General features: G+C 34.2%; 1 protein-coding gene across 5 annotated transcripts in view; it reads right to left on the bottom strand.

The window, feature by feature from the left end:
- Positions 1–1,377: 1,377 nt before the first annotated feature.
- The window catches only part of CCNT2 (cyclin T2), a 39,774-nt gene continuing 25,458 nt past the window's right edge, over positions 1,378–15,693 (bottom strand). For 2 of the 5 annotated variants that reach the window (XM_037848972.1, XM_037848974.1), the window contains exons 6-9: positions 13,641–13,686; positions 11,889–12,052; positions 8,060–8,130; positions 1,378–7,526 (exon numbers count right to left, since the gene is read on the bottom strand). In XM_037848972.1, the coding sequence (XP_037704900.1) occupies positions 6,099–7,526; positions 8,060–8,130; positions 11,889–12,052; positions 13,641–13,686 (1,709 nt within the window). In that variant the 3' untranslated portion in view covers positions 1,378–6,098. Of the gene's footprint in view, positions 7,527–8,059; positions 8,131–11,888; positions 12,053–13,321; positions 13,687–13,803; positions 13,998–15,693 lie in introns of those variants that run through there. The other 3 variants (XM_037848973.1, XM_037848975.1, XR_005218717.1) reach the window with 3 other exon arrangements.

Below are 15,693 nucleotides of genomic sequence, written 5' to 3'. Positions count from 1 at the left end.
AAAAGCGGAGATTTGCATTTTACAAAGCTTTCCGAGTGATTCTCCAAGTTCAAAGTTTTTGGTGTAGTAGCCTCTACTTTTATTGGTAATCAACAAAGTTAATAAGGAAAAGAAGAGCATTCTTTGTGTATATTGCTGTCATGTAAAAAACTGAAATAGCAAACAGTCTTGAGGTAAGGCTATATCATACTTTGTCCTATTGCCACAACTGCTCAAACTTGTAAAAACAAACAACAACATCATGGCTTAATTGATCACTAAAGCAGTTATTTCCTTGGATGACTTGAAAGACTTAAGAAAACTGATATCGGGTGTAAGCCTGGATATTTGTAGGGTCTAAATAAACCTCTCATCTTAACTTTATGGCAGAATCTTCATTAGTGAGACCCTATAATCTTCTGGCAGATGGCATTGGGGGGAGGAGGTGGAAGGAGCAGGAAGATCATAAATTAGAGCTAAAACAAAAACAAGTTTTTTTCCCCCCGTTGTACTGAAAACAGCAAGGGGGAGAGAAAAATGAACCTGGATGACTTTGGTTAAATGGAATTACTGACTTTGTAAAGTTCTTAGGTAAAACACATAATTTATTACATACTAATAAAAGAGTAAACCCTTATTGATGTCACCAACCCGAGATGAAGACAAATTTTTAAAGATGTGATTTAAAACCATTTTACATGTAGGCTTTTAAAATACATTTTAGAGGAAATAACTTTTCTTAGTTCTATTTTATTAAAACTATTTCAATTAACTTTCATTTTCCTTCAAGTGCAAAGTGCAGGAAAAAAAATCAGGAGACAGGGTAAGCAGCTGTAAAAGCATTTTATAACCTAATTTTTTTTCATGGTTAATTCCCCTTTCAGATAATTTCAATCATTTGTTTTTGTGGGGTGAGGCAAGAGGTTAAACAAGAAAATCCCATAGTATGAATTAGAATAAACAATTTAAAGATAATTCTGGACACAGAAGGCAAGTAGGCATGTAGTATTAACTCACTCTCAAGTTGAATGCACCTGGATTGGCTTTCACCATTGCCTCCAATATCCAAATTCTACCCCTCAATTAACATTCTTTAATACCATCCTTCCTATTTTGCCTTCCTTGACCTTAAACCTCATAACCCCATGACCGGTACCATAACTCTCATTCTGTAGGTAAGGAAATCAAGTTCTCAATGAAGTAATTCACCCCAGGTCATTCAGTTATTAAATGGAAAGGCTGAGATGGAAGGTAGGTAATCTGATTTCACAGCCCACAACTCTTTGAGGATGTAGTTACTCTGGATAAGTCAATCGTTTTAGAAACCTTTTTTCCCAAATTTCTCAGGGACTGAAAGTTATTTTGATTCACATTAACAAGACATGTTAGAGCCTTGGATTTATGTTGTCAGTAAGCAAATTTTATTAATTCCTTGTATGGAAATGAAGAAGCTGAAATTCAATGACTATTTCATGCCATAAACATTCCTGTTACGGATCTTCTATCAGCAAACATCCTATTAAATTGGAAGTTTTGAGTACATTCAGAAAATGAAATTCCAATCACTGATGACAACAGATGAGTACATGTGAAGTTTTTCAAACCAAGTGAAGCTGCTTGAAAAACAAATGCACCTTAAAAATAACAATGTACTCATTACCTAACAAAAACAACAGACAAATTAAATTAAACCAAGTACTAAACTGAAATGCCAATTCTCAGGGGGTTTTAAGTGAGGTTTCCTCCCCAAACTTGCAAAGAAACAAAATTAGACAGCCCTCAAAATTTATTTTTGAGATTAATGGATCACAGCCAATGGGTTGTCACCTTTTATGAGAAAAGAATTAACTCCTAGCCAAGCAAACCTTCAACATATCTTGCTTATTAACCTAAAGAACCTGTCAGAAGAATCCATTACAGAATAGAAAAAGGGAAGTCAGAGGCAAAAGCTGGCTGTGTCCAAATCCACATTGTGAAGTAGAGTTGGATGCATGGTATTCAGACCAAAGCACTGAGCATTCCAGCCCCACTGGCAAGATCATTCCCTATTGTAAAGACAGATGCTTCAAGCACTTTTCTTACAAAGCAAGCAACTTAGAGCAATCAAATAGCTGTGAGTTCTCAAATCAACACATTAGTATTCACAACTTGGCACCCTAGGAGGACAGGGACGGAATGTGGTGCTTTTCCAATGCAAAAACAGGCACATTTCATCTCATGAGCTCAGTTAATTCAAGATTCCCGAGAATGGGATTTCTTGATAATCATCTGGGTAAATGCAGCAAGACAGTGAATCTTATTGCTTCCCAAGAATGCCTCTGGGGGGAAGACTGCCAGTTTTCCTGAATTCTAGAAATAACAGATTAAGGATACTTCATAACAAGAGTTCTCCAATTTTTCTCAAGTAAGATCTTAAAAAAATCATCTGGCAACTTAAGCAAAGTAGAAGGCAAGAAACATACCTTTCTGTTTAGATAAAATCTGAGAATGGTGATATATTTTGGAAATAAAAGTATCTCCCTTTAAAAAAAAATCCTAACTTCTTTCCCTAATAAATACAAAAAACCCTGGAATATCTAATCAACCAAGGGCACTTAAATAGTACATAATATTCACGCATATATAAGCAGTTTCAAATTCCTTATTTCAAAGGTTGGTTAAGGAATAAAAATCAGCAATTTATATTCTCAAGTATAAAAAAATGTGCTTGAAATGCTTTTAAGGCAAGGCATTTTGTAACTGACAAAAACATTTTAAATTTGGTTCTCTGAAGTAGACCTCAGCTAGTCGTTTCTTTAGTTCCAAGAGAACAGACAGGCCAAAAAAGTAATACATAAGTACAATCTGTTGGTATAAAGTAATGCAAGCAGTCCCTCAAGACAAGGTAGAATTTTCTATACATGACTCTCAATATTAAGAATTTTAACCAGAATGAATCTGCATACACAGAGGAAGATCAAGTACATGTAACTGCTTTCAAAGATGAACCTAGGGATAATTACATGACTTTCCAGTAAACCCCTGCAACAACTAATGGATTTCATGTTAAACAAGGGGAACTAGGAAACTTTGCAAGGCCTTGCCAACAGTCTGGTAAAAGTAGGCCTCTGAGAATGTTTCTGTGAACCAACACCCTCTTTTGCTTTGGTTCCAGATAACACCAGATTTAAAAGTAGCTAAGGCAAATATTTAGGGGCATAGCTCAATGTTGAGAATTAGTTCAAAGAGGTAGAAGTAAAGCCTTTCTTTGCAACGTGTTTCTGCATAAAGGTAACAGATTTGTAATCTAGGGAAAATACAACTTAAAAACAGATCACTCTTCTATAGGATGTTTAAATTCTATAGGATGTTTAATATTTCAAAATTTAAAAAAGTCTCATCAAAATGTGTCACCTTAACATTACTTCGCACATGTGGAATTTTCATATCTAAATTTGATGATACTATTTTGGTTTATTTATGGCTACTTGTAAGACTCAGTAATAACATCCATTCACTGTAGTCTTTTTCTTTGGTTGAGTCTGTTGGGACCAGGATGATGAACTATTTTTCGTAACTGAGATAAAGTAAATTCATGGTAATATGAATTATAAGGGTTTTCATTTAATGGAAATGAAACTCAGGACTTCCATATTTATCCCCATTGTTGTTTTGGAAGCTTATTATACCCTGTTAGAGGTTAAAGAGTTTGAATAGCTCACACAATCCTGTAAAAATTACAACTGGCTGCCCTTTAATAAATAGTCATTGTAAAGAATTACATTTACAGAGTGAAAAGTGAATACATAGCATTTCAAATTCAATTTTGGAAGTACTAATAAGTACTGACCCATAACAATATACACTAGCTACCTTGTTTAACTGTCCATCATTAGCACCAATAAAAATTCCACAAAATTACCTTTATTCCCACATCTCAAAACAATTCTGCAAATTTTTAGTGAAGTTTAAGTATAGTCACAGACCTTAAATATTCACATTGTTTTCTATGTCATACTGAAAATAAGTTCACTACTTTTCTGGATATTCTTTACAAAATCTTATTAAAACTCCTGGTATTATCATTCCCAATTATACAGTAGCACAACCACCCTTTGCTGTTTCACATGATAGCTCTTTTTCACATCTAAATGACCAAGAACAAAACCCTTCCCTCCCTCATCTTGCACTCGGCTTAATTCTACACTAGTCCTTGGATTATGTACCACTGTAAAAGTTTAACTGTATCAAAATTACCATGTTTATGAATACATTATGCCACACAGAGCAACAAAGTTACATGTAATGACAAAGTTACTAAAGTTATGCCAGACAAGAACAAATGTTAGGACAAGCTAGCTAGGCAAAGTCCCTAAATAGGCTCTTATTATTCTAAGTTCAAATAACATTGACAAAAGAATGAACAATTATCTTAAAATTATAAAGCTACTGGCAAAGTGGGTAACTGCTAAATAAAAGTAAAGCATGAGATTAAATTCTAATATTTACAACTGCAACAGACTTGAGTAAAATTACAATTATGCACATATCAGTGGCTTTGTAACAAAAATAATTCATATACACAGAGGAAAAATTAAGACAGTTTTCAGTTCAATGTAAGTTGAATAGAACCCAGCTTAGAGATACTCAACCGCTCAAAGATTTACCACAGAATAAATTCAAGATAAGCTGATAAATCAGAGCCATATTAATGGCATTTTAAGAGAAACTTTAAACAAGTTAAAGTCTGTTCAAAGTTTGTTCAGAAGTCAGATGACTGTGCAAACTTCATCTCAACAGGAACAGACTGAGACGTGCAAACAAATGTAAAACCTTCACTAATGGTTTACCTGGAGGCTGACCTTTTTTTCTCTGCAGAGTTTCCTGGTAACAACCATAAGCTATTAATACAGGTAACAATGCACAGTCAGTTATCTTTTTTTTTTTTTTTAATTTATTGTTAGAATAAAAAAGAATGGAGAGCAATAGGGTTTATTTCATTTTTATAAGGAAGACTGCATTCACCTGAAAAAGAAATATGGCATCACACAAACACGCTTCAGGGGAGGTGTGTGTTTAAAAATATGCTGTCATTCTGAATACTAAAGGAAAAGCGATCCCTGTTTACTGTTAAAACATGTAGTGTTAAAGTTCCTTGCTTAAGAAAACAACTTACTAATTCTTCACTATGTCAGTCTTTGTGAATTTAGTTTTCAAATCACAGTAATCTACATAACCATTATTAACAGCTCTGTGTTTATAGTACTGCAACAAGCCAACAAATTTTTAAATGCACTTCACATCAAGAGTATGTAAACTTTATTTTTTCTTCTTCAAGCCTTCAGAAAATTAGGGGCTATTTCAGCAGCCAATCTGGTCAGAACCTCTGAAGGCAAAAGTTCAGTGCCCCACAGTGTAAATGACCATCTGTGGCACTGTACACCCCTCTCATAGTGAAGTGCCCCCCACCCCCCTTCAGTGGCTTCCAGTAAGGCCTAGAGTTTAAGGTTAACATGAAAAAGTGCCACCTTTTTTTTAGATTAGTGATGGACTCTGACACAAGATAAAATAAAGTTATTCTGTATATTGTTATACTTACAAGCAGCTCCAATCCTGAGTATTTATGGTAATATCTAAACATACAAAAATGTATGTACATTTTTCTCCACTTTCTTGTAAACAGTTGTCAGTATACTGTTTTATCCCTTTATCATTGAAACATGCAAATCATACATACAAATATAAATAAACAAAAGAAAACAATTTACACTCATTCAAAAGCCAAGCAACAACAACAAAAAATAGCTACAGTTTTCAAATTATAAATAAAGAATGCTTGAGGCATCTTATACTCCTAGAAGCAGCCAGCCATTCATCCTAATGTTCTTAGCTGCAATTGTGGCAATACTGAGTTTTGCACCTTCCATGCTTTTACAGTATTTATAACACTATCATATGTGGAGATAAAGACTTGTTTACTATAACCTCTTCTTTTCAGAATGAAGAATAAAGCAGCACTTACAAATATTGAAGCAGTGGCAGCAACAGCAGGTGCTACCACTGCTAGATCACGAGAAGTTTTCCTTTCTAACAATTCTTAAATTAAAAAAAGGAAAGGAAAAATTGCCCCAAACAAATGATTACATGTTCATTCCTTGGGCACTTAACAGCGAGTCCAGCATGTCGAATGTATCTTTGTAGTCCATATGCTGGCTGTTTGTACTGTACTCGTGATTGGCATCAGGACCGTTGGTCTCCACTGGCTTCTTGTCCAGTTTCACGAGGGTGCTGAGATGTCCGTAGCCCACCTGGTATGTGACAGGGGGAGGAGGGGGTAAGGGATGGTTAAAAACAGAGTTGTGAGAGGATATATACTGCTTAACAGAGGAGGAAGAACTAGATGAACTACCTGAACTTTTGGAACTTTTGCTCATTTTGGAGTGGTGGTTGTGAGATGCATCATTGATATGCAGCTTCTTCCTTGAAGAGCTGGAACTAGAGGAAATGCCATCACTGCTCAGGCCAACAGGACTCCTCAGAACAGTGGGCGGTACTCCATCAGCACTCTGTTTACTGCCCCCACTGCTGCTGCCACTATGGGAGTGGGAATGCTTGTGACTGCTGGTGTGGTGGCGGTTTGAAGGATGCTCCTTGTGCTTCTCCTTATGGTCTCTGCTAATATGGGGGCTTGAATGCTTGCTCTTCCCACTGCCTTCATCAGAAGAGCTGTGTCTTTCTGAGGATGAAACTTTTATCTTCATTTTTAGTTCCTCTTTACTGGCATTTTTATCAGTGGGTGGTATTGGAATCCGTAATTTCAGTGAGCCACTCTTTTCCTTTTTATCTGCTATGTATTTTTCTGGTTTCTCAGTATTTGTGATGGGAATTTTCATTTTAATGGGAGAAGTTACAGAACTGCTGCTGGCTGCCTGTGACTGCATGTGTTTGTGCTGCTGTTCTATCTGGGCAGCTACATAATGATCTCTTACATCCAGATCGAGAGTTTCTAGCTTACGTTTTTCTCTATATTTATCTAAAGACATTTTCTGAGGAATTATTCCAGGAGTAGCAGAAACTGGCCCATGGTGCTTACTGCTCCCTGCTTTATGAGTATATTCTTGTTTAATAGAAGAATGATCAGAAATTTTGTCAGACCTGTGATGTAATCCTGAATGCAGTGGTATAGAAGGCCCCTGTTGGAAGTTGATGTTGTACTGGCTACCAGACAAAGATGTTTCCTGTTTCTGTGAGTATATCTGTTCTGTCCTTGCTGATTCTTGATGCTGAGGCCATTCTTGGTGTGATGACAAACCATATGAGGTACTTGGCATTCCTGTTGCTAACAGTGACAAATTATCAGATGTATGGCTGTCTTGAACAGAAATATTTCCTGAATTTAGAGGTACTGGTGCAGGGAATGCTGATGTAGATGGTTTCTGAAAGCTTGGATTTGTAGGCACACCAGTGACACTATCTACTAAAATGGAATTCTGGACCAAAGATGAACCAAGTAGCGGCGTCTCTGATACTTGTCCATCTACTTTCGGTTTCTTGGCTGCCTGATTAGCCTATTTAAATAAAACACAAAAGGAGCAATGACAGGAAAGGAATTTAACAGATTTCTTTGCTTATAAAAATTCTATATTAAATATACAGAAGTAAAACCACCTGCAGTTCAAGCAAATAAATGTTGCCAGCAAATAAATCAATATATAATTGTCTTATTAGAGGCATAACACAAGGCTATAAAAAGTTGAAAGCACTACTTTTGGAATTAGATCCAGGTTAAATCCTAGCTCAGCATTCGAGAAAGCACTTCTCTAGGCCATAGTGTCCCCATTTGTAAAAAGAAGATAATACTTTCACCAGAAATGCTGTGAGAATTAAACAAGAAAATGTATAAGGTACTTTAGCAAAGTCTACTGGACAGATTTAATATTAAGTTGAATAAACTATGTGTGTAACTTGAGTTTGATACACTATAATAATCCAGGAACACTGGAAGAATATTTAACCACAGAATTTCAAATTGGCTAGCTATATAATTGTTACAGAAGTGACAAACTGATATTATTCTGTTAAACCCTGCCAATTATCTTACCCTCCAGTTTCGAATCCTCTTCAACCTACTAGGCGTTTTCTCCAATATTTGTAGAAACTCATGTGTTAGCTCTAAAAATAAAATTTAAATTTAAAACTTAGAAGGTGCCTTTAGGAACTGTATTTCTCTCAAGTGGGCAATATTAAAAGGGACCTCAAGAGTTTATGTACTTCACTGTCACCTCCTACTCAACAGTCAGCATATACAGAAGTAGACAACGATCTAAACTGCTATTTTCAAAGCTGAATCCTTTTTCAGAGATCACTTTTTCCCCTTCAACTTAGAATCTATGGAACATTTAGTAGCATTAAAAAAATAAAGACAAAAACCCAAAATGGAAAAACATCTATTGGGCAGACAACACAGTAATAACTGTTGCAGGCAAGCTCCATCAATGCATCTTGATCTTAAGGGGCAGAAGTCTGAGAAAAAACAGAGTGTTTGTATATTCCCAATGTATCTCCCTCCAAATATTTATTACAAAGAGAAAAATAGTAACTTTTCAGTGGAGAAACCCAGCAGATACTACTTCAACCAAGTGATCTCTAGGTTGTCATTACCAGTAATAAAACATGACATGATGTATCCCTTGATATGATGATGCACTGAGTAGGGCACAATCCACTTCTGAGATCTTACTGTCAAAAATGTACAACTTCAATCCAATCAGACAAACCCCAACTGAGGGACATTATATAATGTCTAGAAAAACTGACTATTTATTATTCCAAATTGTCAAGTCATGAAAAACTATATAAGGAGACATGACAACTAAATGCAACATATGACTCTTGGATTGGATCCTGGAACCAAAAAAGGACATTAGTGGAAAAACTGGGGAAATCCAAACAAAATCTACAGTTTAGCCAATAGTGTTTTATCAATGTTAATTTCCTGACTTTGAAAATTATACATCTATATTGTAATGTTAACATGAGGAGAAGCTGGATGAAGGGTAGTTTAAAATTATTCCAAAATTAAATGTTAAAAAATGGAAAAAAAAAATTTCCTCTGCCCATGATCACATTTCTTAGCAATAAATACTATCTATACTATACTAATATACTACACTGGTTGTACTTTTACATAAATTTTTTCTTAAAATTAGGATTATAATTTGAATCACTTTTCCAAAGTGATATGGTTATGATGAATTATAGTTTTATATCCCCAAATAGTGTTATTAATAAAGTTACTGGCCACTCTCAAGTCAAATCCTTATTAGTTAAATGAATTTGAATATCACTTATAATACCAATTCAACCTCAATACTGGGGAGGAACCTCTGTCAGTGCAGACTACCCAGATTCATTTATTATTTTTTAGTATAAACAACAGTAAGCTTCTTAACACTGGTCAAGAAAAATATCCAAAGACAATTATTCTAGGCAAATGAAAATTAAGACGATTAGAATCTTTCTCAAAAAAAAAAAGCAGAGAACATGTAAACATTCTGCCTCATTATAATTCACAAGCTCTCTAAAACCAGCCTGTGAAAAAGGTGTGCTAATAGTTACTCCAACAACTAAAACTTATGATTTTTCAAGGTGCAACTTCCTTGGCAATTAGCAAACTAGCAACCCTAATACTCTGGGGTCCAACATTAACGAGAAATTGTTTTGACTCTTTTTTTAACAGCTTGGACATCAAAGATTAACACATGCAAAGTTCCTCGTCTAAATACCGGTATACAGCAGGCACAAAAGGTAAGTTTTACTTTTCCTTTCTTAAGTATTCTACTCTGTTAAATTTTGGAGAACAACAACAAAAGAACTGTCAAATAATCACTGTTAATGTAAGTAATTAGCTATATTATTAAAAATCAAAGTGTAATGATTAAAAACAGGGTCCCTCTCCCTAAAAGCTAAGGCACAGAAAAATTTAAAAACACAAAAGTATACAGTAGAGTTTATTATTAGTCATAAAACAAAAATAGAACCAAAAAACCTTATGGCAAGGCTAAATCCCAAGCCAGAGTTGTTTCTGGAATAGTCATCAAGTAAATTATTTCAGTAAACTCTGATACTTCACACACCAGGCTAAAATTCAGATACTTCACAATAACTGGTGGTTTTTTGTGTGTGTGTGATCAAAACTGAGAAAAGAATGACACACACAATATGCTAAAAATTTCAATGCATTAAGTTTCCAAGATTCATGTTCAACTGCTGTCCAAATCAATAATGGACTTGGGCTCCTTCATCATGGAAATCATGGCAGCAGAGGATTATTTAGGCGGCCCTTTTGTGTCAAAAACAAACAAAGTGGAATCTAAAACTTTACTTCCTACTCCCTAAGAAGACGACAAAAGGTAGATTACTTACTTTTGGCAAGCTTTATTTCAGCATCATGCATGTAAACTAATTTTATTAAGATTATGTCTACTTTATCTTAATCTACTAATTGCTAAGGTAAGACAGTAGCATAAATAAGCTGATTTTCCAGTCACAGATGAAAACATGCAAACAAAAAATCCACTGGTTTTTAAAAAACATTATTTCAATTCATTGAAGATTTCCTCCCACTCTGGAAAAGCTCTTAAAAACCTCTGATAATTTAAGGAAAAAAGTATAGTCATGTGGCAGTAATATGGCATGAGACACACCCTGGGAGCAATTTTTTCAGGAAGGAAAAAATAATCAGAAAATCAAGAACTCTAATAAGAAGCACATTTTATAACTATGGCCAGTGTCAAATATGGCTTGCTATATATATATTTTTAAAGTTCTAATTGAACACACCCACATCTGTTTGTTTACAAATTGTCAATGGCTGTTTTCCAGCTACAATGGCAGTATTGTGCAGCTGCAACAGAGATCATACGGCCAAAAAAATCTTAAAGAGTTACTATCTGGCTTTGAGTTTGTCAACCTCTAGCTAAATGAAATGCCAAAGATTTTATAGTAAGACCACATTCCAAAGATACAGAGGCCTCTTACTTTATGTAATAGATGTCCTTAGTAGTGACAGATGTAAACTTGGTTTTCCCAATTTGCTTAAATTTTATAAAGGAAGTTGGGAAAAGCCCACAGAAAGAATAAGCTTAGAACCTTATTTTATCTGCTACTTAGCAATTTAGGTCAGTTATATAGATTTCCTTTCTGAAACCTACAGGAACTGGTTATATGTCCTAATCCCCAAGAATCTCCCATCTCTGGCCAACTTTTATTTCTCAACAAGAGAAATTTCTTTCTTCTCAGGGGACCCCAAAATTCCACGTTCATAACAATTTACAAAATGCTTATCCCACTTTTCCCTCGTCTATTCATATGAGTGGCACTACTGAGCAAGGAATGCTTCACATTTTATTCAGTAAGTGAACACCCAATTTAGAGTCTACACATTTTAAGCTCAACAAAATTATTATACTTTAAAGTACATATACTTGCACTATCAACCCAGTATTATAAACCATATTGTGTGAAAAGTCCTGAAAGGGTTTTAGATAAAAAGTGACAGTTAATATACTTTCAATTGTTTTTTACTTTAGGCTAACGAATACTTATTTTCAGCCTGTTCATTTGTCCATGCAATTATATTTAAAAAATCCTATTGTCAAATTGTTAAAATGAAATTGTAGTTATGTCTTTCAAAAAATCTTATTTATTTTTTTTAACTACAAACTGACATATTAATAAATGCAATGGTATCTGGTGAACATCAAAATAATTGCAGGGAGGGGATTAGAGTGGCCAGAATTGATAACTGTTAAGTTGGGCAATGGATAGGTACAGAATACAGAAGTAGAGAGAATTTTTCCATAATAAAAAGTTGAAGAAATATGGGAGTAGAAAAAGATTTTTTCTCAAAAACCCTTGATTGTACTTACCATCTAATAATTCTAGAGTAACTGTAGGATCCACATATTCCCACCAATGCTTTCCATCAGTCGACACAGGAATCTCCCAATTGGACCATTTGCAAGCCAAATGAATGCATACACATGCTATCACTGTTGGTTTGTATTGAAGACAGAAGGTGGTAAGATGTAGACTGTTGTAGAGCAGGTTTGAAAATGAAGGGCCACAGAAATTCAAATATGCAAAACAAAGAAAAACATTTACTAGTAAGATTAGAGTAAAAAAAATTATAAAGGTTTTCTTCAAGTCTAGAATACAAAACTTCTATGAAATTAAAAGCTAACACTTCAGTTACAAACAATTCTAATATTAAAAACCTATATAATAGTATTATGAATGTTTTCCATGCCCTCACCCCAAAGTTTAATGTTTTATTAACACTTATATTAATATTTCTAAAAAGATTTTTTAGGTCTAAATTCAAAGTATTTTTACTTATTTATAAAGGGAAGGGAAGATTTGCAATAATCACTATTTAGTAACACAAAAAAGTATAACACTAAATTTTTATGTGGTTTAAAGCAGAAGACTTTGTAAAATTGATAAAGTAATTTCAATGGCATATTATAATCAGGGATTATATCACTTGATTTGGCTTAACCAATATTCTTATGACCAACAAAAAATTCTGAAGGAAGTCAAAGATAATTATCTATGCAAACCCCACTTTCTTTTGAGCAAAGCTACAAAAAAAAACTTACCTTCTGCTGAACAGCTTCAAGGCTCAAAGCTGAACATTACAAAAATGCCACCCTTTTCCGTCCAATAAATGCCCCAAATTGGGCATGTAATATGCTACAACTAGTCTTTCTCTACCAAAATTTCAAGTTTAAGTCTTTCCTTTTGCTCAGAAGTCCCACAGATAAGAGGTTAAATTCCAATAACATATATCTAAGAGAACAGATTGGTATTTGCCAATCCAAAATTTTTAATAAAACTTCTCAATGTCACAAGAAATCAGAGAACTACACAAAGCTGGTTTGTTCCCCTCCTCCCCCAAAACCCATTTAATAAACAATCTTAAATCATTAATATAATCAATTTAGAAATATACCAGATATTAAAAGTTTTTAAATCTATCCTTTCAGTTCAGTTTTAGAGTTGATGAAAATGTTTACTGATCAGCCACAAACCCATACAATTTTTGCTTTATATAAACTGAAAGGAAGGAAGATTTTTTAAAGTAAAAATTGTATTTATGTAAACCCATGCACTAATAGGATTTGACTACTTCTAGTTTACTATTAGTGGGTAGTAACTGGAAAAAAAAACCCTGTTATATAAATTTTATTTATTAAAAAAAAACTTTAATGATTATTTTAAAGTTAAGATTGGATCAATGTGAAATTTTAAAAAATTGTCATTAACTATAATTGTAAACTAGAAATAGCTTTATACTTACCAAGTTGCTCGAATTTCTACGTTAAGTTTAGCTCTTTGTAATCTTTAGCTGCTATTCAGGCTACCAATTTTAGACTTATGCACTCACAAATCGAGAATATGTCATCAGAAAGCACCACTACACTTCACATTGTGCATTTAACCCCTCTGTGCCAAAAGTCCCTTGTACAATACACCGCAAAGCAAACAGGAAGGTACCACCACAGTAGATAGTCCAGTCTCCTGTTGCAACAAGGGTAAGAGACACATTGAGGGGGCCCTGCATTAAAGGAAGCTATAGTGTGCTACAACAGTGCAACAAAGAGGGTCAGGATAACAACCTGTTGGTAGCCATGAAATAGGATGTCTGTGCCAAATCCTTGCTTGCTGTAAGAAAAGAAAAAAATGAAGACAATAATATCAGCTTTAACAGGCTACCATCAAAAAGTTCTCAACACAACAAAAACTTCAAAGATGTGTACACAAAAAGTAAATTTTACTTACTACTTACAAATATCACAAGAGCGCCATCATTTTCTATACTACTGAAAATCTTCAACAACATTCACTCAAATGTTTCTTGCTATCCCCCAAAGATCTGAGAAACAAGCCGATTTGCTTTTAGCTAGCCAGTTACAAGGGCTAAACTTGTTACTAAGTTAAGCATCTAGTCAGCTAAAAGTTGCAATAAAGCATTCTCCTGGATTTAAAAAAAAAAAAGAAGAAGAAGAAGAAAAGATTTGAAGTCTAATACAAAATACAGAGTTGCCTGCCAGACTTAATCCTCAATCATCATATTTAAGTTGGCTTAAGTACTTCAATCAAAAGAAAACAAAACAAAACAAGCCCCCACACCCCCCAAAAATCAGAGAACAAAACTGCTTAGTTTTTCATCATGCTACTAAGCATCAACAGAGAACAACCTAGAAACATCACAAGTGTACAGATATAAAATATGAAGCTCCACTGTATTGTTTAAAAATTATTTATAGAATCCAATTAAAGCAATGTTCAGAAAATGTATAAGGTACTCCTAGGGGGAATTAGGATGCTTCAACAATGGTTCCCAACAGAAAAGCAATTTTCAACAACTCAAGACATTTAAAACAGCTGTTTTTTTTTCCTTCTGCCTCATATTATTCTTCCTAACAGGGAGGTCCTTCCTATAGTTTTCCTCCTTTCAATTATATTCATAATCACTGACAGACCTTTCCCTTCTGCTCATCTAGGATCAGTTCATCTCGACTCCACCCCTTCTGTAATAGGCCTCAAATTCATTTCCAACTCCTATTTTTTATTTGTGGCACCTGTAATCCCTGTTGTCCCTGTGGATCATCAACATAAAGGTATGACAAAAGGGGACTGGGGCTTAGCAGAGTTGTGCTAAGGAAGAGTGTCATAGCATCAGATGTCTTGGAAGCAGTGTGACTTAAGTATGGCATTCTTTCCTGGGGGGAGGGAAGGAGAAATCACAGAAGTGAAAGGTCCCTGTAAAATGACATTAGCCAGTTTTGTAGCAAAGTAGCATAAAACCAACTTTCTCATCTCCAGAGAGAGGAAAAAGGATTTTACAGAAACCAGATCTATTTACAAAAAATTATAATAAAAAAATCAAAATGTAGAGAAGTAAAAATAATTTTAAATTGCCACAGGTGATTTCACCTAGGAATACATCTATATTTAATGACCTATAAACAATCATCAGGCAACAGACGACGAACACAGGGGGAAAAGCCTTTTGTTAGGTGAAAGTTGTAACAGAGTAAAGAAAAAAAGACAGCAAACAGGACAACACTTTTAAAATGGAGTGAGGTATAAATACCTGAAATGTTAGTCAGACAAAATGAAATTAAATGTGTGTGGTGTGCACTCAAAAGTTAAGAATGGGTCACATTTTAAACACTAACAATAACAACAAAAATCAGATTTAAATATTTTGCTTTGGTTGACACATAAAGTCTGTAGCTTTTATAAATGTTTTTAAATTCAGTATTTTCATTTTTCAAATGAAAAGACCTCATTTTTTTTTGATTCTTTATATGTAGAACATGTACAGAAAGTATTAAAAACTTTCATTTTAAAAAGCTTACTCAAATTTCACACATAATAATACTAAGCTGAAAACAGTTTCATTTCCTATTAGGTTAATGTACATAAATATATATTTAATCTATATTAATATCTTCGTTCAACAGGTTCTCAATTTAAAGTAAATTATATGGCTTTCTATTATTGTGACAAAACTTGGTTACTATTTCTCAAGTACTCGAAGCTTTTTTCCTTAATTCAACATCTGCACTGGCTATTTATAAGATTTTGTATTATACTGTAATACTGGGGATGCAAATATGCTATAAAATATATTCCTAAAACTATAAAGAATGGGAACTGTAA

The sequence above is a fragment of the Choloepus didactylus genome, chromosome 9 (assembly GCF_015220235.1).
Source record: "Choloepus didactylus isolate mChoDid1 chromosome 9, mChoDid1.pri, whole genome shotgun sequence".
Classification (NCBI taxonomy): domain Eukaryota; kingdom Metazoa; phylum Chordata; class Mammalia; order Pilosa; family Megalonychidae; genus Choloepus; species Choloepus didactylus.
The sequence above is the reverse complement of the archived record's forward strand: the minus strand, read 5'-3'. Positions and strand labels throughout refer to the sequence as shown.